Source organism: Bombus pyrosoma, linkage group LG2, assembly GCF_014825855.1.
Source record: "Bombus pyrosoma isolate SC7728 linkage group LG2, ASM1482585v1, whole genome shotgun sequence".
Lineage (NCBI taxonomy): Eukaryota > Metazoa > Arthropoda > Insecta > Hymenoptera > Apidae > Bombus > Bombus pyrosoma.
This window is the reverse complement of record NC_057771.1, coordinates 3570223-3595248: the sequence shown is the minus strand read 5'-3', so window position 1 is coordinate 3595248 and position 25026 is coordinate 3570223. Positions and strand designations below refer to the sequence as shown.

Sequence of the window (25026 nt, the reverse complement as noted above, 5' to 3'; positions counted from 1 at the left end):
TAATGGACGCCACGTGGGTGTCTAAACTGGATCGGTCCACGTATGCTGACGCGAATGTGTATGAATGCGAATGACCACATATGTATACGTATAGACACTTACGTGGCCATTAAATTGGTTCTTCCAAAAAGCGTTCGACGTTGTCGTAAAGAACGAACCGGTCTCTCCCTATCGATATTTATCTACGCGTGCACTTGCGAGTCTACGTATTGTGCACTTGCGCGTACGTGTGTTTAAACGCAAGTATCTACTCTGCCCTTTTGCCTTTTTCCTTTCTTCTTTTTTATTTTCCTATTTCTTTGTTGGCCTTCGTTCTCGTTTCTATTTGTTCGAGCGAAACGAAGCGAAGCAAATCAACAATTCATCAAGTGGACCGCGTGCTGCGGTGGAAATTGCGAAAAACAATCGAGAACATTATAAGCTTCGCCGCTTATGAAATCTCGTAATAACTCGATAATTCTCGTGGGATCTATGAATAAAATCACGTCTATTCCAGGCACCGAACAATTTTCTATTCCCCTTTTCCTCTTCTCATTGTTCGATTCCCGGTTACGAGGATTTTTTCAAACCCCAGCACGTAGAGCAGCAGTTTTGTTTTTATCCGGCAACTACATACCTGTTTAATAGGGGCGGGGAAGTGCAGCAGTGCTTTTATTTTTCGTGCACAGACTAGAGTTTAGTATACACACAGGCAATCTGCACGTGGAGTATACGAACACAGGTGAAGGAGGAGCGGTAGTTGGAAAAAAAAAGTAGAGTGGTGTAAGTATTTCTCACGTTCCGCCGTGCGATGAACCGTCTTCTAGCTTTCTACGCTCGTTGCATGCGTAAATTGCGCGATCCGCTCGCGATGCAAAAATACACAGCTGAAAAGCGCGGCGAGACTTATTCTTGTCGCGATGCGCACAGCACTTCGATATCGATAGAAATGCGCGTGCTCATCTCGACTGTTTTCATGGTCTTTTCGCGCGTGCACGCGCGTGTCTGTCCCAACGTTTGGCGAATAATCACGGGGACACGCGAAAATCCACTCGACCGTGCTTTCAAAAAATAATAACTGCAATGCCAACGAAAGCTCTTCGTTAATGACAGTCGCATGTTCAAGTAATACTTTCGATTCGAAAAAAAGTCGAAAAAAAAGAAAAAAAGGAAAAAGCGAGATCGAACGAAGCGACGCCGCCGATACTCGCGAATTACGATGCGAATTACGACGTCGTTAATTGCGTCTCCACACCTTGGATATTCTATTCTTTCATGATCCCACATTAAGGTCCTTTAATTCGTCGTGTTTTCGACTATACCATAATGTTCTTCCCTACCGTGCTATCTTTCTTTTAGACACTTTAAAGCTGTTCAAATAGAACGCGTTCGATACGCCAAGTATCTATAAATATCTTCTACAATCGTTAAAATCGTTAAAATAATAAAAACTATAAATATGAATATCGATACAGGGTTATTCGTTCCCGGAGTCTTCTATCTTTTTGCGTGCCTAACCTTAACCTAACCCCAACCTAACGCCAAATTAACAACAGCATTATTCTAACAAGTAGATTTCGTCCATAGATTTATAGCAATATTTTAATGAGATTGCTACTTTGCGATACCTTCAAGACACAAACAGTTAACGAGGGTAAAAAATATTTGCATAGCTTGCTGGGTAAATGCGTTACGCGATTATTTTTCTCAACAGAGAGAGAGAGAGAGAGAGAGAGAGAGAGAGAGAGTAAGAGAGAAAGAGTCGCGGTTTGTCACTCAAAATGTTTCACGTATTTCTCACGTCCGGAAGGGAACAATGAACCAACTTCCAACTTTCTATACCCCGTGTACGTGCCGGTTACAAACAAAAGGAGCAAGAAAATGAATTCACCGGTACATAATGTAATACGTATCTTATAATTAATTCCAAGGCTCCGGCCAGGAAACGATCCGCCATAACGTTGCTTTGCTACTAATGTTTCCGATAAGATTCGCAAGAGTACCAAGTACGTATCATGCACGATTCTAATCTCTTCGTATTTCCATACATTTTTTCCAGCTCGTCAAAATTATATTAACATATTCATTTGCGAATGAATTTCGTATATCTTAACCACGGTGCTGCAGCGTCGTTACTTATTTTAGAACGATACGTCGTATATGCATATGTATACAGGGTGTTTTCTGCGATGCGGTGTGCACTATCCTTTAAGCACTCCCGATAATGTAACAAAAAGGATGTTTCAAGCAAAAATTGATCTGTTTTGAATCAGCTACAAATTGCGATACTTAAAATAGACAAGAAGTGCTTCTCTCTTTAAAAATGAAATCAACGTCACCTTGACTTTTTCACAACGAGTTTAACGATCTAACTTGACTATGGCCTTCGAATGACCTTCAGCTGAGAAATCTTGAATGAAAGTACAAACGTTATCGTAAACATCTGATCTAACGTCCTATTAAACGAAATTTTAACGCGTTAATGTTTCTATGAATCAATAAATTCACAAAAATACAACGCATCGTGTCATTTAAAAAAATCGAGGCCACCTTGATTTTTTGTAAAAACAAGCACTTTTTGACGATCTTACGTGTTGCAAATCAGCAGCTGATCCAAAACTGATCAACTTCTGTTTATGCTACAAGATCGTGTACAATTGTACAAATGTACAATTTCGCTGCACACCCCCTTCTACGCCCCCTATACACTTCTTTTTCCATATTTTTTATACACTCTTAAATGCTTTGTTAAAAAATTATAAAGTTAAAAAAAGATGAAATGATAACGGACTGTTTTCTTCGTGCGAATACCACACAGGAATAGATTGTCAGTTCGCATTATGATTCCATTTCAAAATGTTGCCCTTTTTTATGAATATGCTGGACTGGCATCCGCGGAATACAGAAAACAGAATCTATCGCGTTACTAATTTCTCATTCGTTCTCCTTAATTGCAGCAAATACGTCACGAATCTTCTGCATTAATTCTTGATAAACTTTCTCTTTTACAGTTCCCCACAAGTAAAAATCCACTGACGTGATATCTGGTGATCTTCTTAGGGCTCTCTGCAAGCAATTGATTTTGCTCCACTTATCCATCGTTCAAGGTAACAATGATCATCTAACCATTGCCGAACTGGTTGACCAAATCAACGATCTCAGCAAGTAAAATATTAGAGTTTGTGCGAACATATCAAATAGATATCGGCAATGTGTTCTTACACAGTGTCGACGAAACACCAGTCCGTTATCATTTCGTATTTTTGTTATAACATTTTAATAATGCAATTAACAACCTATGTTTGTATGACGTCTTTTCCATAGTTTTGTTTACACAATAGAATATGCTTGTAAAGTTTTGCGGAGAAACATTGAGACACCCTGTGTATCATTTTACATTTTCCTCCATAGTATGGTGAATATATATCAATGACAAAATGACTGCGGAAGGATACATTTTTTCAGGGAAAATAAGAGAAAAATTACTTTTAGATGTTAACTTGTAGCAAAATATGTAGCAACGTATTACGTTGAATTAATATTTGCAACACGTTCACGGATGTATTAATTACGATCTCTTATTAAATAAATTACGTGGAAAGCGTAACAAAGCGACGGATAGTGTGTATGTATATTGAACATCCACATTACATAATAATATTTCCAGCTATAAATAATTCATCCTTCAAATCACTCAAACCGTTGAAATCGTTGAGAACTATTAATTATTCGCGAGAAATGTTCATTTCGACGCTATTTGTTGCATCGTTGACACCTTTATTCGAACGATTTCTGAAAAATTATTCCCATATCATTTCTCACTGTACCTGACATCTAAGGTACACTTGATTCGTACGTGTTGACAATCAGTTAAATTAAACAGTTAAACTAAATAAAAATGAAAATTTTGATACCGTGTAAGAATAAAAACTGGGGATAATTAGTTCGTTTAAAAAGAAGATTTGACTAAGAATTTAACGAAAAAGGGGAAAAGAATGGCATTACTCTGTATTTTCTTACTCGAAACCGAAATTTTGATTAGGCAAAGCCATAGACATGGAAATGAAATAACGAGAAAGGACATAAAGAACATAGGGAAGAATGGGACTTTCGTCCCATTTTCAAAAGTGGAAAGAAAGAAAGAGGAGCGTTCGCACTGGAAGATGGAGCGTATGCAAAGTTGTCGCGTTGCATCAAATTCAAATTGGAGACGACCTAATGCGATAGTTTAGCTGTACGTCGGGAAACCTGAGACTCGTTACGCGAAGCGTATTCGTTTGGCGCGGTGCGGCGTGGCGGACGAACGAGTTTATCTCTCGATCATTCCGCTCGAAATGCCCGAGCGGGTGTGGTACCGGCCGTATTCATTGGGATCGGTCAGCTAGCCGGTTGTAACGGAGCTATAAGATCTGCTGTTCCGTTTCGTTGCTTTGCATTGCGTACTCTCTCTTCCATCCGCCGTACATCGGCGTGCACCAGCGTGCACGGACTTCGCCTCGGCTGGACAAGTGTGCGATCCTAGAAGGATAACGCGCATATACGACTTGCTGGACCATTTGTAGAGCCATGAGAAAGACGATGGACGCTTATACATATTAATACTATATGTATTACTCATACCGTGAACCATCTTCTAGCAGATACATCTTTTCCACATTCCCTTTCCTTCTCTTTATTTATTTCGTCGAACACATCTTTCTTTTCTCTTTACACCGTGCTATGATTTCGATATTTTCGCGACGGGTGTTCGCCGCAAATATACATATTTCACATGGAATACCAATGACGTGCCGCTTTGTGCACAAGTTTTCGGTCGTTCCGTTGGTTATGGGAGAAAAGACGAACGGTTGGCCGAAAATATAAATCGTGAAACGACAACTTTCAATTCTGCTTTGATATTCTCCGTTGGTTTGTAGTTTTCTATCTTCTTATCGACTCTTCTTGCCTTCTGATACAGTTTGCCCATTTAACGGAAGCCCAAATAATCATCCGTGTACCATTACTTTTATTTACTGTTCTTTGATAAGTATCAAAGTATTAAAGCAACGAATGGCTCGTGTAAATAACAATTAAAGGGATCCTAAGATAGAGGCTGAGGTAAATGAAATACACGCTGATGTTCTTAAAATGTTTAACGCTTTTAATGTTATGGCGCGAATGCCAAGTACCAAATGCGTCGTAATGCGCTTGCAAACAATGTTATTTTTTAATAAACTGTATGTCCATGTGCATGTCAGGAGTAGGTAAACAAAAATTGCGGTTCGTTCTTTTGTAGACCGGTAGTAGCAAAGAGGAGTGTTTTAATCTTTTACATTTGCATATATTTTTTAGAAGACAAAAGACGTATTTAAATATTAGAATAATTTGTTAAAAATTGATCAAGTACTTGCTCGCTGTAATTGTGATAACGAAAAATAATTCGAATAACACGAATGAGATAATTAGTCGTGCGTAATGGATAACTATTTCTCGAATAAATCGTTAAATTATTCTGCGACTAAAGTAACATTGTCGAATAAAAAGTGAATAAATATCTATCCAAAATTACTCGCATATCATACTTGCTTTTGATAATTCCCCATATTTTTCTATTGCAATATTGACGTAGAAACGAACAAAAATAAATATTTTTCTTAATTAAGACGTTTATTATTGCGTGAAACTTTGGATATGTATATATACATGTATATGAGAAGAAGAGAGAGGGAGAGAGACAGAGAGAGAGAGAGCAATTTTTTAACGTCTCTTTTAGCGTTCGCCAAAAACATAAAACGAAATAATCGAGAATACTACTGCTTTCAGATATTTCTTTGTGACGCGTCTATAATTTAGTTTCAGAACAGCTTTAAACGGTACGAAAAGGGAAACCGTAATATAACATTGATATCTCTTATTAAAAATATAGAATGCATAAATGTTTACGTTCCCAAATGATCGATAAAATAGGATGCGATATCGGTAACCGACCGATATTTGACCCCGATATAGTACGTTTCAATTTGTGTAGCTATAAAGGTAGAAATGGTTATCGACGTTATCGCATTCTCGTTGTTGCAAGCTTGGCGTAAAAAAAAGGAGCTCATCGATTGTATGTGTATTCCTTGGTTTCGAAATTGCGCGCGGTATAATGTCGATCACATTGATAGTACGAGCCAAACATTCTCCTCTGTATCGACAATTTTCTTCGATATCTATTTGCCACGAGCCAAAGAAAATAATCATCGATGTTAATTATTTGTCTATCTATGCAAACATAAAGAAAGCGAATATTATGTAAAGAACGGTTTGTGTACAGGAGGAGAAATAATCTTGGAAAAACACGCCCAGCATACGAAGGAAAAGTACAATATGGATCTGAAAGTGGTGCTTGAGGTTGTATCGACGAAGGCTCTTTTAAATGGAGCACAGGTCAGCGCACATGAAACACCGGATTTGTAATTCATATATACCTCATTTATCGAACCCTGTCTTTACGTAATACGGACCAACTGACTTTATTAAAACCTCTAATGCTCCGTCAGTATTTGGCAGAAATGAGATTTTAATTTTGAAAAAGTATCGTGAAAAAGCAGCAATTCATATATAGCGAAATTAATTTTTGTATTTCCTGTAATTACTTTTAATATGTTTCATTCTCTTTCTCTCTCTTTCTCTCTCCCTCTCCCTTTTTTATCTGTAAGAGTTCTTTTAATTTTATTTAATTTGATGGACATTGTATTATTTCTTGTAATATACGGTAGTAATTTAACGAAATGTAGGAAATTGTACGTTTTGTAAATATAAATACTATCGATTAGATGTACGTAATCAAATATAGCGAAAATGCTTTCCCAAAGAAAGTTAATTAGTAGTAGATTTATTTGACATTCATATTAAAAAATTTTTAATAATACTGCGCTATGCTCTCAAATAAGTTTTTACTTTATATTTATAATTGAATATATTAAGTATAATAATCCATGATTTAAAAACATGTGAATTAAAAATAAAATAGACGAATACGTAGAATATTTTAAAAAATATTCGTTTTATTTAATGTTGTATTTCAAGTAATATATATGTATATACATTTCTTAAATCCTTAATAAATCAATTTTTAAAAAATTAATTACTTAAATATAAAATAATCTTGTAATAGCGCGGAAATATAAATTAACAAAATACAAAATTTGGATAATGATTAAATTATTTATAAAATAAAAATTACATTAACGAACGTTGCAAAAGGAACATTAATATTCCTTAGTATGTGGTTGATACAAACTAGACAGCACTCAATATACGATACATGATACACACCATCATTGTGTATTATAATAATGTACGTGTATTAATAAAAAACGATTGATTAAAAATTGAGAAATTGTATCTGTTCAACATTTTTATTATTTTATATACGCATAGTTATTAATTAAATGGAGTAATAAAAAATATTAATGAAATAGGTATAAATAAAAGATTAAATTCCAATTTATATTGATGCTAAATATATTATCCGATTGTATGTAAATTTGATAGAGAATCATACTTGGAGAGATTAAACGAAGAGTTAGCAGCTGAGCGCGCGTAACTTCAGTTCCGCTCTAGCAAAAGTTACTAGATGAATGCCCGCGTTTGTATTCGAAAACATATGTAATATGTACCCACCTTACTACTAGTCATTCTGTGTTTAACAGTACGCGCGTATTTCGCGGCTATCATCGAATTTAGCCGACGTTAACCGATGTTTAACGAAGCTTGTGAGTTCCGTGTGTGTTAAGTGTTCGTTGGTGTTCAGTTGGTGCGCCTCGACTGGGCAAAATCGCGTAAAATGGAAACAGAATTTCGTTGTGAGGTTGAGGTTGGCCGTTGAAAAAAGTGAACATGGGAAGGTCCAAGTTTCCCGGGAAGCCGCCAAAGACGGTCACCAGGAAACGGATCAAAGTTCTCGGTCAACCCGAGACAGCCCAAAGCGATTCGGTAACCGTCGCCGAGAACATCTACTACGGACTTTCCCTGTTCAACGAAACATTTGGTGACAATGAAAAGGTAATTCGTAGTTTACTTTCATGAGGACTACCTGGTGTAAGGCGTCTAATTAGTTACAAATTGTATCATTCTTTCTCCATTTACAAGCTATTGTATTTGGTTTATAAGCGCCATAAGGACGCATACGGTGCCGATTCGCTCGCCAGAAAAACTCCAACGTTTGCCTCTATAATAAAAGTTAACCTATTAGAAGAGAATCACAGAGTCGGAATGGCAGATGTATATAATACGTACTGACGTACCGCTTACTTGAAAATGTCAATGATTTCATAAAAGATCGCCGTTCCGATCTTATTTTTATCGAGCAACCGTGTTTTACCGATTAATTATTACCGATTTCTTTATTCTTCTTTCAAATAAAACTAATAAACTGCGATACATATCTTATTTCTTATTATAATCATAATATACCTTCAGATTACGAATATCTATCACCATATTCAAAACACCAAATAAAATATGTTTACACAATAAAATGTGAAATATAAACATTTGATGTTTAATTCGATAATTTTTATATCGACAAAATGTTAATGCAAAAGAAAATATATATTATTTATTTCTAAGGTTTAATGCATTTTTCTCATAGGAACATCCACCATTCCATGGCTTTAGCACTAAAGAAGCTAATCTTTCCGTGTCTTACATAAAAACGCAACAACATGACACAGAAAATACAACTGTTAAATCACCACCTGATGCTATTGATAATTCTGTGCCACAGCAGAATGTACAGACTGTCACAGATATTAAAAGTCCTCCATCTCATACTGAAAATAATACAGAAAAATTATGTGATAAAAATATCAAACTAGTGGAAGATGATAAAAAAGATGTGACTGCGTTAAATTCCAAACGTACTACTAAATTTCACAGATCCAAGAGTCGTAGAGCGTGTAAAAATATAAAATTCTCCAATTTTATGAAAACACCAGTATTAAAATCAGTAAATAATATCTTAGATCAGCATCAACGAACGAGACAACTACGTAACAGTACTGCAAAAAGATTATTGCAGAGGGCAAAATCTAACAGTAACAATGCGCGCAATATGACGGCACAATGTGGAGATAAACCAAATGCTGTAAGGAAATTTATTTTACCGGTTCGAAGTGCCCATTCGTCAAGAGTTATTAAACCAAATAAAAGATTTATCGAAGAATTAGAAGAAACTCCTGGAGCAGAACATAGTGAGAACGAAATTGGTACACACGTAAAGAAAGCTAAATTTGCATTAAATAAACATTGTAATCAAGAACCAAAATTAAAAGACGGAAATATTACTAAACTCTACACGAAATTAAAAGATAAAGAAACAAAAAGTAAAGCCAAAAAGGTAATTCAGCGTGTAAATTCCAATGCCCAAACTCTTGTACAACCTGTAAAGAATCTTGAAAAATTAGCACCTTCTATACAAGACACACAATTAACAAAAACTGTTAGTACAGATGTTAAAAAAATTAATTTATCAGCTAAAAACAAAATGGTAAAGTGTTCATCCGACGAATGCAATAGTGTTCAAGATGGTGTACCAAATGTAACCAGAAAAGCTTCAAATGCAAAATTAAATATCTCCAAAAATCAAAAATTAATTTCTGTTCCTACAAAAGTTCTTCCTGATTCTGATGTTCCAAGTTCAGAGTCTTCCAGGATTCAAACTAGATCAGGAACTCAAAATGATACAGTTGATTTAGAAGTTCAGACAACTTTTGAAGATTCAGCAAAAATGAAAGAAAATAATAGCGCAAAGGGTCGAAGCAATGTTGATAGCAACAATAAAAATACGGAGAGAAATTCAGATAATTTTGATACAGAAAGCACATTATCTGAAAGTGGAAGCGAACATAGTAATCATACAGAAGACGAACAGTCTGAATGGACTGGGATGAAATTAAATGGTGGGAAAGTTATTTTAAGGAAAGCAAGGCTAAAACTAGATAATAAATGTGTCAGTGGAACTGAAGGTCCCTTTTCAACAACAAATAGCAACAGTGTTACAAGTGGAAATACTAATTTAGGTATGAAAACAATAATGTTCACAATTTGTTACTTTTATACAGTATTTTCTTTTAATTTAAATATTTGTATTGCACGATCAAAAATGTAGAATAATGCTTCGAATAAATAAGTAATATGATCGATCATACAAATAATATACGAAATAAGAAAATAATAAATTCATTATGCTTTTATAATGTTTTAGGCTTAACAGGCACCATCAAATGTGGGGTTTGTGGTGCTGTACGGTTCTATCGATTTGTGAAACAAGCTCGAAAATTCGGCATTCACAGTTGTGAATCATGTAGAAAGTTTATCAGTAAAATGATTAAACGACAGGCTTGTGCAAAATCTACAAATAGTACTCTTCCAGCCCTTCAATGTCATAAAGGCGATGGTTTATGCTTAGTACCACCTGTTGTAAGAAGTCAGCAGTGGAATCTCATGAGATGTGTTTATAAAGCTAGATGCCCAGCTTGTTGGTTAAAAATGTGCTTGAAATGTTACAACATTCCTTCTTCTTTGAGAACAGGCTTAAATACATTGTTACCACCAATGATGAGAGATCCTCTGAATATTCCATTAATATTGAATCAAGAAGATAATGATAATCAAGGACAAAAATTATTATCTTCTAAGTTAGGTTGGCCTGCGGAAGATAGTTCAGAGAAGAACCTGTTCAAATCAGCTATGAATTGGAGAAACATAGAAATAGGTCAAAAGACAAGCTATCAAGGAACTGGTGGTTTTCTATACACAAAGTTAGATAAGTGTAAGATCGATCCTTCCAATTTTTATATCTAGTGTGTATACTATATATCTTTCCTTAATATGAATAATTTGCTTTTTCAATTTTCTAGTTGACTCATCACTGAATATATCGCCTAATAAAAAAAGAAGAAAAAACAATAGGATAAAAGTGAGGAAGAAATTGAAGAATCCAATGTTCTCCGTACCACCTTTAAATCAATGTCCACAACCTTTGAGACAGAGACTCGAATTGAAGGGACCAAGAGTGAAACATGTTTGCCGAAGTGCAAGCGTGGCTCTTGGTCAACCAATTGCAACTTTCCCCTCTATAGATGGAAAAGAAGATACTGAAAGCAATAAGCACATTCCGAAAAATTTAAAGGAAAATGATAGGGTAGAGAAAAAGGATGACACAAAGGAGAAAGAGTCACAAAAACATAACGATGAAAATACTGTAAATCATAATACGGTCAATGCAACGCAGCAACCTCATCCAAAAAGAGGCAAATCACAACAAAATATATCAACGTCAAATTTTCAAGTAGTAAGCAAACATCGAATTAAAATATACAGATATATATATATTTTGTTAGATACATTATATTAGTACAGTAAAATATATAAAATTTTAATATTATAGTTATATAATATTACATAACATGAATATTTATAGTTTTAATAAAACTAATCACATTGCAGGTGCCTAAAACGAATAATGACGCATTACACACAATATCGATAGATTTTTGGGAACAGTACGATCCTACAGAAGTTGGTGCAAAAGGCTTTGCCCTTATAGGTTCAGAACTCTTTCAGATTCCTGCTATTTGTTACCTTTGTGGAAGTGCTGGCAAAGAACCAGTAAGTAACGTATACACCTATATTGTTATATATGATCATACATTATAAAAATCTTTCCAGCTCATCCACTGTCAGTGCTGTTGTGAGCCATATCATGCCTTTTGTTTGGAACCCAGCGAATGGAATGCTTGTGCTCAACCAAACTGGTGCTGTCCTCGATGTACAATATGCCAATCCTGCCATCTAAGATCTGGTCCAAAATTGTCTTGCATTCGTTGTCGTCAATCATTTCACCATTCGTGTTTGTCAAAATCTGGTGTTAGTGCGAGACTTTACAGTCCTGAAAGACCTTATGTGTGTCAAAATTGTGTTAAGTGTAAAAGCTGTGGTAGTGAAGGAGTTAATGTGCATGTGGGCAATTTACCATTATGCTCCATGTGTTTTAAATTACGTCAACAAGGAAATTACTGTCCTCTATGTCAAAGATGTTACAACGAAAATGATTTCGATACAAAGGTAAGTGTACATATTTTATTTAGAAAATTTACTAAATATATATTTGTATGCGTAACTGTAAAAAATGACATGTGTGTACAGATACATAAAGATTTATGGGAAATACTACGATAAGTAATTAACGCTTTAAAGCTGTATGTAAACTCGTTAAATAAACTCTGCATTTTGTTTTTTAGATGATGGAATGTAGCGAATGTTCGTATTGGGTACATGCCTATTGCGAAGGAATTTCTGACGAACGTTATCAAATTCTTAGTTATCTACCCGATACTATTGAATTTACATGCAGCCAATGTTCTTCAAATCCTAATTCTGTTTGGAGAAATGCCATAGAAGCTGAACTTAAGGCTGGTTTCATAGGAGTTATAAAAGCGTTAAGTAAAAATAAGAAGATTTGCGCTGCTTTGAAATGGAGTCCAAGAAAAGAATGTTTATGCATATCTGTTTCTAATGGGAAAAAATTGGACTTTTCAAATGAGAAAACAGATTCAAATATAACCAATGTTAAAGAAGGCCTGAACGTAGAAGAAGCTGAAGAAAGTAATTGTGAAAAGATTAAAAATACAGAATTTGGACATAATAATAATAATTCAAAGTCTGATTCGATAAATAAATTGGACGAAGATCAACCAAGCGATAGCTGTAACAGAAGAGGTTTAAGACGTCTGCGACAAAAATTTCATTTAAAAGAGTGTTCTGTTCGGGTAAAGAATTGTGCTGTGAAAGATACTCAAGACAATGATAAGAAAGATTCGGTAACTCAAGAAAATACAAATAGTAATTCTAATGATACAGAATGCCATTGCTCAGAGCAGCAAATTATTGTTAGACCTTCGCCTACACTAATGTCGGTGAAACGAAAAGTCAATAACAATGAATATAAAACGCTGTTACAGTTTCATTGTGATATGGAACATGTCATAAGTCGTACTGGAACGAAGGATCTTACAGAAGCTTATCACGAAATTTTACAAGATGTGTTCCCATGGTTTAGTCCGAAAAGTATAAGAAATAATAATGGCAAAAGCGATCCGTTAACAGCTACTAAAGATATTGGTAAAGACGATAGTGCTGTTACAAAATTTGATGATTCTATTCTGGAAGTATGGAAAGAAGAGGTGATCAAAGCACCAAAAGCAATCGCAGCTAAAACAGCAAATTTATATAACGTTCATGTCGAAGATAGTAGATCATGTTGTTTGTGCAAAGGTTTAAGCGATGGTCCAGAGACGAAAGAAGGACGGTTACTGTATTGCGGGCAAAACGAGTGGGTACATTCGAATTGTGCGCTTTGGTCTAATGAAGTATTTGAAGAAATCGATGGTTCTTTACAAAATGTTCATAGTGCTATTTCAAGAGGTCGATTAATTCGTTGCGCAGAATGTGGAAAGAAAGGGGCCAGTGTTGGCTGCTGCGCGAAGAATTGCAACAGTACCTTCCATTATCCTTGTGCTAGAAACGTTGGTCTTGCCTTTAACGACGATAAAACAGTATTTTGTTCTTCGCATTTAAATAACTGTACGCATAAAACATTGCAAAATGAGAATGAATTTAGTTTACAAAGACCAGTATATGTAGAATTGGATCGTAAGAAGAAAAAATACGCGGAACCAAGTAAAGTGAAAGTTATGATAGGCTCATTGATGATCGATTGTTTAGGTACAGTTATACCTGAATACTCTGATACAATCGAAAGAATTATACCTTGTGATTATAAATGTTCTCGGCTATATTGGTCTACGGTAAACCCATTTAAAATTGTAAGATATTATATTAGAACGTACGTGCAGATGTATGTACCAGAGGTTTCTTCCAATTTAGAAAATAACATAACTATTGATCATTCTAAAGAGCAAGAAGAAGAAGATACATTAAATACACAGAAAAGTGAATATTTAGCTGTAAAACAAACTCTAGATGCTTTGATCGATGCAGTTTGTAACAAAGAAGTGGATGAAAATCTGGCAGAACAAAACAATACAGATCTTTTACCTCCAGAATTAAAAGAAGCTATATTCGAAGATTTGCCACATGATTTATTAGACGGTATTTCCATGCAAGATATATTCCCAAAAATGACGTATGAAGATTTTATAGCAATGGATTTGAAAAATGATGGGACCTTCGCGGCAGACCTATTCAAGGATGATATGCTGGGATCCGAAGTAGACGAAATGATAAAACCATCTGAAAGTAAAGTTTCAAAGATAGATCCTTCTTTAGTAGAATTAGGGTCGCATAACGATTTATGGGTTCATTTGGAAACGAAAACATCCGTTCAAGATCTAATGGATGATTTGTTTAGTTCAAAAAATCAAAAACGCGGAGGCAGAGAACTGAAGCGATCTAAATCTGAAGTAATATCGAATAGCCCGTTAATCGTTGGAGGACAAAGGCACCATCAACGATCTTGCAGTTTAACATGGAGTTGTAAATTAGATGGTACTTACGGTCCCAGCATAAAACGAAGGAAATTGTCTAGGAATTCAAGCATGACGAAATCAAACGAGACAAGCGTGATGGTATTAGATTCGCAAAACGAACGGCCGCCTACTTTGCACGAGTTAAGGATTCCAGACAGTATCATGGTTACTGTAGGCAGAGCAAATACACCTAATATTTTATCCGATTCTATGCGGGAATTAAAGTATTGCATCGAGGATGCTACCAGTGGTATTAATCGTAGAGTAATATCCAGTAGTCGCGAGGAAGGTAAAGAGCATAAACGGCTGTTTTGGCATGCGAGGCAACAACCGCGAATATTACAGGTCGACGGCCCTGCCGACCCAGGCAGCGCCAGTGAATGCAGTTCACCGGAGTATAATATAGAAGAAAAGAGTACGGCATTACGCGTGGCAGAACATTTATCGATTCCGCAATTAGACGGCATCAACGACGAATCCTCGTGCGACAGCAGCGAAATTACTTCGTCTAGCGAAAAGGACTGCTGCAACTCTTATTATACAAAGTCTTCGAATAATATTTTACGATCAAAGCGTATATATGGATTTATTAGATCGCACATTGGGAAATACGAGGATAAAGCACAAAAAACGAAAGGAAGTGACAGCCTTTCCAGCAATTTTCAACAAAGATCGAACGCAGCGCAACAAACAAATCCGCGGGAGAATAATTTGAAATTGAATTTGAAAATTCCACAGTTAGACGGAGCTGATGATATTTCTAGCGACGATGAGTGTGTATCACCGCAACACGTTGAAAATGAAACGACTGCTATTACATCTCGATGCGACGCACCATTTGATCACATAGATCGCCCTGTAACTTGTAAACGATGCCGCTGTACATATAGAACGCAAGATAGTTACAATAGACACTTGGCAAATTGTGATATCATGATAACGAGCGACAGCGATTCCGAAACTATGGATAATAAATTAGCATCGCCTGATTCTAGATTTTCTCCGAGTATCGGATCCGTGTCTCCTCAATTTATAACGTTATCTCCGTCTGAGGGGCATACACTTTCATCCGATTATCCAGATATGCAAGCTACTTCGCCTTTGGAAGCTTCCGTACCGTCGCCTCATCCGGCTATTCAAATCGAACCGATAGCACAAGCGATTATTACGCCGCAAATTCATACGCACGCTACCGTCGAAACCGTTCATCAAACGGTATTAACATCAAACGATATGATCGTACAAACGCAATATACTAGAACTACAACTACATTACCGAATGCCACGGTATTACCTCAAGAAAGTACTGTTCAAATAACAGAAATCACAGACCCCCCTTCTGTTGCAAGCGATTCCAGTATGTCGCAAAATATCATCAATACGCCTATGAATTCTCCGGATGGTGCAAGTTCCCAAACGGTTCCAAGTCCACAAATATCGCCTACGTTTTCTTCCACCGGCGTACAAACTGCGTCTTCGACCGAATCGTTACAAGGGAACAGTATTCAGATAACGAAGTTGGCTAAATCAAAATCTCCCAGAGCGCCGAAGTCTCGGACGAAAGGAATCAAAACGCAAATCGTGAAAAATAGTATACAGCCGCATAACAATGGACACGCTAGATTTCAACCGATGCAGAACAATACTCCAATTATACAGTTGCAACAAGCTCAAAGACCGAGTGGGCCAACTGTCATATTGCAACAAGCATCTCCTGGCATCATGTCCGCGTACGTTGAAACATTGCAACAACAGTCCGGACAAAACCTTCAGTACGTAACGACGATCGGTGGTCAGCATGAAACTGCTGCAACGTTTAAACCTCAGTTCATAACAGCTAATCATTTAATTCCTGGTGCATACATACAAGCATCTTCCGACAACTTGTTGGCATTGCAAAACGGGGGTATATCGATATTGCCAGGTGTACAGATCGCTCAAACACAGCCAACGGTCCTTGGAACGATTATACAGCAACAACCTAGTGCGATTCAATGTGGAGTTATTTCGTCGGAACAGTTATTATTGAGCTCGACACCAACGCTAGAAATGTTTACAGATTCAACGGGCAGTATGTTTCTGTCGAACCAGCCGATGTATTACGGTTTGGAGACTATCGTAAGCAACACGGTGATGTCTTCCAGTCAGTTCATGACTGGCACTGTACCGCAAGTATTGGCAAGCAGTTACCAAACGACAACGCAAGTTTTTCAAGCTTCTAAACTGATGGAACCTATCGTAGATGTTCAGGCTGTTCCAGGTGTTCCCACTGTGACGGCAGTGCAATCCGTACAAAACGTACCCGGAGTACCAAGCGTACCAAACGTTGCTAATGTATCCAACGTAACCAATATAACCAGCATACCTAATGTACCTAGCGTAACGAATGTACCTAATGTTCCGACTGTTCCTGCTATACCGACTATACCCACTGTACCCACTGTATCCACTATATCCAATGTCTCTAACGTATCTAATATGCCAAGCATAACAAATATACCGAATGTGTCCAGTGTACCTACGGTACCTAGCGTATCTAACGTGCCTAGCGTACCTAGCGTACCTAGCGTACCTAGCGTGCCCAGCGTGCACAACGTACACAGCGTGTCTAGCGTGCCTAGTGTACCTAGTACAATACCCGGTGCATCTAATACACCTAGCATACCTAATGTACCTAACGCATCCAGTATGCCTAGCGTGCCTAACGTATCGAACGTACCCAGTATATCTGGCATACCTAACTTACCTACCAACGTATCCAGCGTACCCGGTGTATCTAGTATACCTAATGCATCTAATGTATCTAATATACTTAATCCAGCACCTACTTTGTCCAGCACTTCTAACATTACTAACATACCGGCTGTACCTACCGTTCAAAATGTATCTAACGTTTCAACCTTACCATCCAAAGTTGGCAATATTTCCGATATGTCTACGGTACCCGGTGGTTACGTGGTAGTAAATCAATCGTCCACGCCTATAGTAGAATCGTCTATCGCAACATCGCAGATTCATATTCCTGCGACGCACGAGCAAAATTTTCCAGCTGTCACTTGCAACACTATGTTGCCTGTATCTTGTCAAAGCGCCGTAGAACCAGTAACATCGATAGAGCTATCGTCAGATACGTGTGCATCTGAAGCTCAAGCTGCGGTAAGAGTGACATCGTCTCCAAAGTTGTTGCAAAATTCAATACCGACCATACCGAGAGTAGCTGTACGGCCAAGCCCAGTTTCAAACTCAGTTGTACAACCTAACAACGGACCATGGAAGATTACAGAACCGTTGTTTGGCTCGGAACAGATGATGAACAATAATGTCCGACCGTACTTTGACTCGAAACACGTGTCAGAGAATACCAGTATGATAAAGTCTAGCATATCATCCAAAATACCCCCATTACCTAATCACTGTATAACTCAAAGAGATATCATTGTAAATAAGTTAAACCACGATGTAAATAATGTGCATAATAATTATAATAGTACCGTATCGAATTCAAACAATATTAATGTAAGTACAAGTAATAATCCAGTGATCGCGAGCTCGACTGTACAAAATAAAATTACAATGTCTACGAGCAACGTACCAACGAGTAGGCCGATGAACAGAGTGCTACCTATGCAAGCCGTAACTCCGAAACAAGATACGACCAAGAGCATGCAGAAAACAGAAATGATCATAGAAGAGCCAACGAAACCGGTAATTAAGCCAGCAGAACCGGAACAGAAGCTTGAAACGGAATCTGATAAGAAACAGATAGTCGAAGCTGTGGCGCCAACGGTGAAGAAACCAGCAGAGACCACTATAAACAACATAAACGAAACGCTGAAATTGAACACTGAAACGATCGAGAAAGTGAAGGAAAATCTGAAATTGGAACTGGACAAAGAGAAACTGCAGAATGCCTCGTTGAAGATAGTACTACAGAAGCAGCTGCAAGATGGTTCTTACAAAATTACACACAACATGAAAGCAGTGACGCAGAATAAGAAACCACCGCAAGTAACGTCCGTGGAGATATTACCGTCGAAACAGGTACCGCAGATAACCTCTTTGCAATTGTTACCGATAAAAACGTTCACGTTGAAAACGAACAAGATCGAGGAGAAGGTAAAACCTATCGATAACCAGTTTAACATACTGAAAACCAAAACTCCACCAGTTGCCGTGAAAAAGCCAAGAATGATCAGTAAGTCGATCAAATCCGTACAGCCGAATGTACCAAATATGCAAACGCAGAAATCGAAAGGACCGACACTGATGTATGAGATAAAATCGCAGGATGGATTCACTCATACTGCCTCCTCTATGGCCGAAGTATGGGAAACCGTGTTTCAAGCTGTGCAAAATGCACGAAAGGCTCACAACTTACCTCCGTTGCCTCATAACCCTCTCACCGAAAATCTGGGCTTGGAAAATAACGCCACCGTCTACCTGGTCGAACAGCTACCAGACGTGAACAGATGTACCAAATACAAACCTCGATTTCATAATTTAGCACCGCCAAAACCGGGAGAAACGGAAAATGACTTACCGAATGCGTGTGTTAACGGTGCTGCTCGTGCAGAACCGTTCAAAGGGAGAAAAGTTCATGATATGTTCAGTTGGCTCGCGTCAAGGCACAGGCAGCAACCAAAAATGATCGCTATCTCCGAAGCTGAGTCCAGGTAAAGCATCTTAATACGTGCAATATTAATATATTAATATTCGCTCTTAATTTTCTCTTTCTTTCCTCTTATATATATATACACACACACACACACATATATATATACGTATGTGTGTGCGAGCGTGCGTGCGCGCGCGCTACTGTGTGTATGTATACACACACTGATACATCGTACGTCGGAGGATGTATCTTGCGTTTGTTTTATTATTACAGACGAGTGGCAAGCACAAATTTACCAATGGCGATGCGCTTTAGGATACTTAAAGAAACGTCGAAAGAATCGGTTGGAGTATATCATTCTCACATACATGGTAGAGGTTTATTCTGCCTAAGAGACATCGAAGCTGGAGAGATGGTTATCGAGTATGCTGGTGAGGTGTGTAGAGAGATGAAAGGCGTTGTTATTTATATAATCTCTTTTACTAACTATTTATATATCGAATGTAGTTTTCTTGGGTATTATTTTATAAATGTTTACAGGTGATTCGTGCCTCGTTAACTGACAAACGAGAAAAATATTATGATAGTAAAAACATAGGATGTTACATGTTTAAAATCGACGATCACCTAGTTGTTGATGCCACAATGAAAGGAAATGCAGCAAGATTCATTAATCACTCGTGCGAGGTATTTATTCATTTGCCGAATTTATTTTATTTATTTTATTGAAATATACGTTTGCGTTTTCCTTATGAACTTGAATTTATGTGAAAAATTGTATCGAACTAATTTTGTAACTTGTAAATCATATTTCAGCCAAATTGTTACTCGCGAGTGGTAGACATCCTAGGTAAGAAACATATATTAATCTTCGCTCTCCGTCGCATTATTCAAGGAGAAGAGCTAACGTATGACTACAAATTTCCTTTCGAGGATATCAAGATTCCATGTACCTGCGGTTCCCGCAGATGTCGTAAATACCTCAATTGAGACTGCATATACAGCTATCGTAAGCAGCCAACCGTAAGCGGCACAGCAAAAAATATTGTGCTATAATTATGTGCGCTTTGGAATAGGATTCGTTTTATTGAACGTTATTCATTTAATCATCAAACTATTTTCAGAGATTGCAGCTTTTTATTATTATAAAAGAAATAGATATACATTTAAAATATTAGAAGGCCAGATATAGTACACAAAACATCGCGTTATGACAATGTTACTTTAAACAGCTACACTTGGTAGTTGATTTAAGGGATATACTTATAGCAATAAATAATTGAATATGTCCTGCTTACGTACCCAACGAGCCTTGCGTGCTTTATCGCACTAAGACTCATGAAAGTGTTACTTTATCCACGCCTGTGCTTTTATGCACTTCTTTTAGACTCTACTTATTATCTTGACTATCGAGGCTTAAGCGTACAAGTTATCGTCACTTTACACTAAATCGGAAATGCTTTTAGCTTATACGCATATATAAGATATATATGTACACATACATGTGTGTACAAATTTCTTCTCTATATATTATATGTTATTTTCAGTCATAAATTCAGTGATCTTAAATGTAATTGAACAAGTTTGATTCTGTGAAATTAAACAAAATCGACTTGCATAGGATAAAATTGACGACCTATATCTATAGAGACATGGACGAGTTTCCCTCGACTAGGACTTACCTTTTTCTCATTACGTACTTGAACGTAGGAACTATACAGGTTTACTACACGATGTGTATCACACAATTACGGATTATCGGCGAAACTTATGAAATAAAAAGCACACAACTTTATTGTAAGTTTCAATTTTACCAGATTGTACCATTGTAGCCAGATAATTCAATGTTCTTGAAAACTTCATGTAAATCTAAAATTTAGTGTACAGTGTACGACTAACTTCGTGACATTTCATGTCTGATGTAGGGCCAGATTTCAAACGTTCTTGTAAAATATGTAATTGTTAGATTAGACATTGTCTTGATGTAAGAACAGCTACCAACTTAACTTAAGTTAGTAACGTAGATGTTTTAAGAAACAAAAAAAGAACATGAGCGCGCGCATAAGAGGATGTGAGGGAGAGAGAGTGAGAGGGAGAGAGAGAGAGTGAGAGAGAGAGAGAGAGAGAGAAGGGGGAAGAGAGAGAATGGCTAGAAGGAACAGTTTCCTGGCGTGGGATACTGTTTGAAGGTGTACCTACTTTGGCAGACATTGATGATATTTTAAGTCTTATAATAACAGGAAAAGAAATGAAAGAACAAAGAAGATTGGAAAGAAAGAGGCTTGCTTTTCCAAGAAATTGAAGCCTGTTCATTTGTTTCGAACGAACATATTACGTATATATGCGCAATTATTTTGATATGTTTTTATAGATTTTTAAACGATGCACCCATGCGTTTGTGCTTCCGCCTTGCCAATATTACAATATTAATCTCGTTACTTTATTTTTATATTTAAAGAATACAAATCGCTAGAGAATAGAGAAAAACAAACTTTTTACTTTAGAGAGAAACCCGATAGGGCGATACCGCTCTGTTCGTATAGGAGATTAATCTTCATTTTTTTCCGTAGTTTCTGTTCAAAATTCGTCTATGATTTATAAGAGGCAAGTATGATCACACGTAATCGATTACGTTGACACAGAGTGTAAAAAGATAATTAGATCATTGTTTCAAGTAAACTTTTCTAGAATACGAATATTTCTAGAAAATATTTGTGATATTTTCCCACACTGGGGAAAGTTATGAATGTTCTTTATAGGAATATATTTCAGATTTTTACGGATATACGTGTATATAACGTATATTCCGTAAAAAGCACCTTTCTGTGAAATGCAGTTTTGCCTTACCTTTAATGTACCTACGCTTTAAACCCGGTGATAGATTTAGATATACCCTGATGACTTATATTCAAACTGAAAAAAAACTAATTGTGTCTATGCATCCATTAAGCTATAATAAAGTATTTTAGTGCGGTTAATCAATTTCTGCCGAGGTGGTTGTCCCTTAAATTTGGTGCTCCATGGACACCGTTAAGTGCACTTTACACGAAAAAATGGCCTAGAGTAAGAAATAATAGGTGGCAGCGGAAGAGTTTGATAATAATAAGAAATGCGTTATATATACGAGAAATATCGATCGCGAATTTATTTAACGAAGTAATATAAAGAAGTAAATGATGGCAGGAACATTATTTGAGCACGCAAGTATTCGTCGTCAGTCGTGCAACATTTTAATCGGCCTGGTTTGGTACAAAATGCGTATGCTGATTTGTAAAAAGTTATAAAACAAGGGGAAAAAAATAGAAACTTGTTCTGGTCACGAGAAATTGCCATTTTTTAGGTATTTTGAATCTTTTCTTCTCCTTTTTTTTTTTAATACTATGATTATCAATAATTAATAACTATTATTGGAAGATGAATATTGTTAATATAATGATAATTAATTTTAATCTGTATAAAAAAAAAAGAAATAATATGACATAAGAAAGGTAATTACTTGAAAATATAATAGCAATGTTAGATATTTTATTAATATTTATTATACTTATGGATGATGGTTTTAGGATTAACGAGATCTATTAATTACATTGAACATGATTTAGAGAACATGGTGCACACGATGGTCTAATATTGTTGAAAAGATACGGACGTCTGCTTTTTTTATGCAGGAGAAGAAAGAGCATTCTTTTCTCTTTAAAATGAAAAAAGAAAAAAAAGTAATGCATTCTTGTAACTGTTATACGATATCACCGCGAGCAATTTAGGATTATGGGATATAAGCGATGTGTTTCGCTATACTTTATATTCCCATCGCAGATTACTAATATCTCTATGCTGACTGTAACGATAATCTATAATGGGTATATATTTAAATTTAAACATGTCAGTAGGTAAATTAAGAACACTGTTTTTTAATTATTTTTTTATTTGTGAAATCCATATAAAATATCGTATGCTCTGAGAAAAAAAAGGAAGAAAGAAAGGAAAAGTAGATATTAGCGTTCGTACAGCAGCATATGAACAATTATGTTCTATGCAATCACTTCTCTGGCGGAACTTTTCAGAGTTTACCGAGCGCTTTTCTGAAACATACTCTATATCCTCTTAAATGATTACTGATTACCTATCTCACGGAGTGTGTACAAACTCCTTAGTATTACGTATCCAGCCTTCATTATTATGGTTATTATTATTATTATTATCGATTAATTATAATCCACACGAGAAGATAGCATAATACACTGTCACTCATACTGTGCACCGTTTGTTTAAACTACACCCGTCAGCACCTTTGGAAAATGATTCATATGAAAAACAGTAAAAATTTGGACGTGTTAGAGAGAAAGAACTCGAATATGTATATGTATACCTTACCTCGACATAAATTTAGGTATTAGAAAAGTGTTGGATATTTACTACTTTGGTGTGATAATGAAACGAGTGGTTAAGTTTACTCATCATGGACCTGTACGGTGCCCGTTATTACCTTTTACGACAATTTCGAGAACATCGCAGCGTTGCATCCTCTTATGATCGAGAGTTTCATCTCTTCGAATCTTTGGGTTCTTCGTTTCATCGGTAAAGACAAGGAATATAAAGAGACAGAAATTTCAAATGCAAAACGCTTTTTAAATCGTGTATGAACGAAACGAAACGAAAAAAAGATAAGAGAAAGGAAAGAAAAGAATAGTATTATTCTAATGTTTAAACGAATTGTAGAATTTTTAATATTGTACTTGTTTAAAAGAAGATAGAAGAATAGAAAGATGATGCGGCAGCGAAAAGAAATTAAACGATGGTTTTGAGAAATTTAAAAATAAAAGAAGAAAGAAAGAAAAGGGAATGAAAGGAAAATTGAAAAAATTGTCTGTGATTATCAGTCATAATAATCTTTAGGTCAACATATTTTTTAGAGAATATTTTTTAGCAAATTACAAAATTTATGATATACCCCTATTATTGATATGATATTGGATCAGACACGCTACGCATAATATTAAAATAAAATGAAAAAAAAGAAATGAAGAAAAAGAATTGAAACTGTAAAAGTTGCAAACTGTTTAATAGAATTATGAATAGTTGAGATCGATGGCTGTTGTAAAATATTCAGTGTTTGGACGAATAATTATTAAAAACTATTTATAATATCGATCAATATCGAGGTACGATTATATATTATTGTATCGTATACTATAGTAGCGTTTCTATCTCTTTTGCGTTTGCATATTCATCGGAATAGATTATAGAAGAGAATTGGTCGTAGGTCCGTACAAGACGAAGTCGTGATGAATGTAAAATTAAACGAAGAGACGCTGCGGGTAAATGGGATGTATTTACTGCACGCGTTCAGCGTGTAAATTGTCGTTATAAAATCCATCTACTTATTGTAGAGAACTTATGAAATAATCGTAATATTTACATTAACCAGATGATATGCATACCACATAGAGACACATAACTACTGCTTTCATCACACGATACAAAAGTACAGACACACACACGCATAATACACACAAAGGAAGATAAGAGACACTACAAAACCGTACGCCCATGTTTTGTAATTAAATGTTTTGTTAGTATTATATGAGAAATTAACAAAATAAAAACAAAAATGGAAGTATAAACATGTATATTCCGTGCTATGTAAAAGTACCCTCTACCGCTATGTTATATCTAGAATGGAATAGAAACTGAAACTGGTGAAGTCTGGTTCTATCTTCTACCTTCTTACAATTCTCGTTAAACACGAAGCTAGATTTTTCTCTCTTCGCGCTGGTTTCTATGTTAGCAGCCAGCGTTCAACCGAAATGCCGAGAGAAAAAGAAGAGTAAACTGCGACTCTCGCTTGTATCTCGTTAATTTTAAATATTGTCAGCGCGCAATTAGTTTAAGCATAAAGCGGCAATCTTATCTGCT

General features: G+C 36.2%; 1 protein-coding gene across 1 annotated transcript; it reads left to right on the top strand.

Moving 5' to 3' along the window:
* The first annotated feature begins 7672 nt into the window (after positions 1 to 7672).
* Positions 7673 to 24814, top strand: LOC122577157 (histone-lysine N-methyltransferase trithorax). The gene is made up of 10 exons (XM_043748318.1): positions 7673 to 8007; positions 8597 to 10025; positions 10211 to 10777; positions 10866 to 11299; positions 11455 to 11616; positions 11677 to 12072; positions 12249 to 19168; positions 19384 to 19546; positions 19651 to 19797; positions 19927 to 24814. Exons 1-10 carry the CDS (start codon positions 7843 to 7845, stop codon positions 20098 to 20100), a joined length of 10557 nt encoding a protein of 3518 aa, XP_043604253.1. The 5' UTR covers positions 7673 to 7842; the 3' UTR covers positions 20101 to 24814.
* Positions 24815 to 25026: the final 212 nt, after the last annotated feature.

Excerpts from the sequence above, each read along its gene's own strand:
- LOC122577157 (XM_043748318.1), top strand. The coding sequence starts at position 7,843 with ATGGGAAGGTCCAAGTTTCCCGGGAAGCCGCCAAAGACGGTCACCAGG. Across the intron at positions 8,008-8,596 it reads CATTTGGTGACAATGAAAAG|GAACATCCACCATTCCATGG; the intron begins GTAATTCGTAGT and ends TTTTTCTCATAG. Across the intron at positions 11,617-11,676 it reads GAAGTGCTGGCAAAGAACCA|CTCATCCACTGTCAGTGCTG; the intron begins GTAAGTAACGTA and ends AAATCTTTCCAG.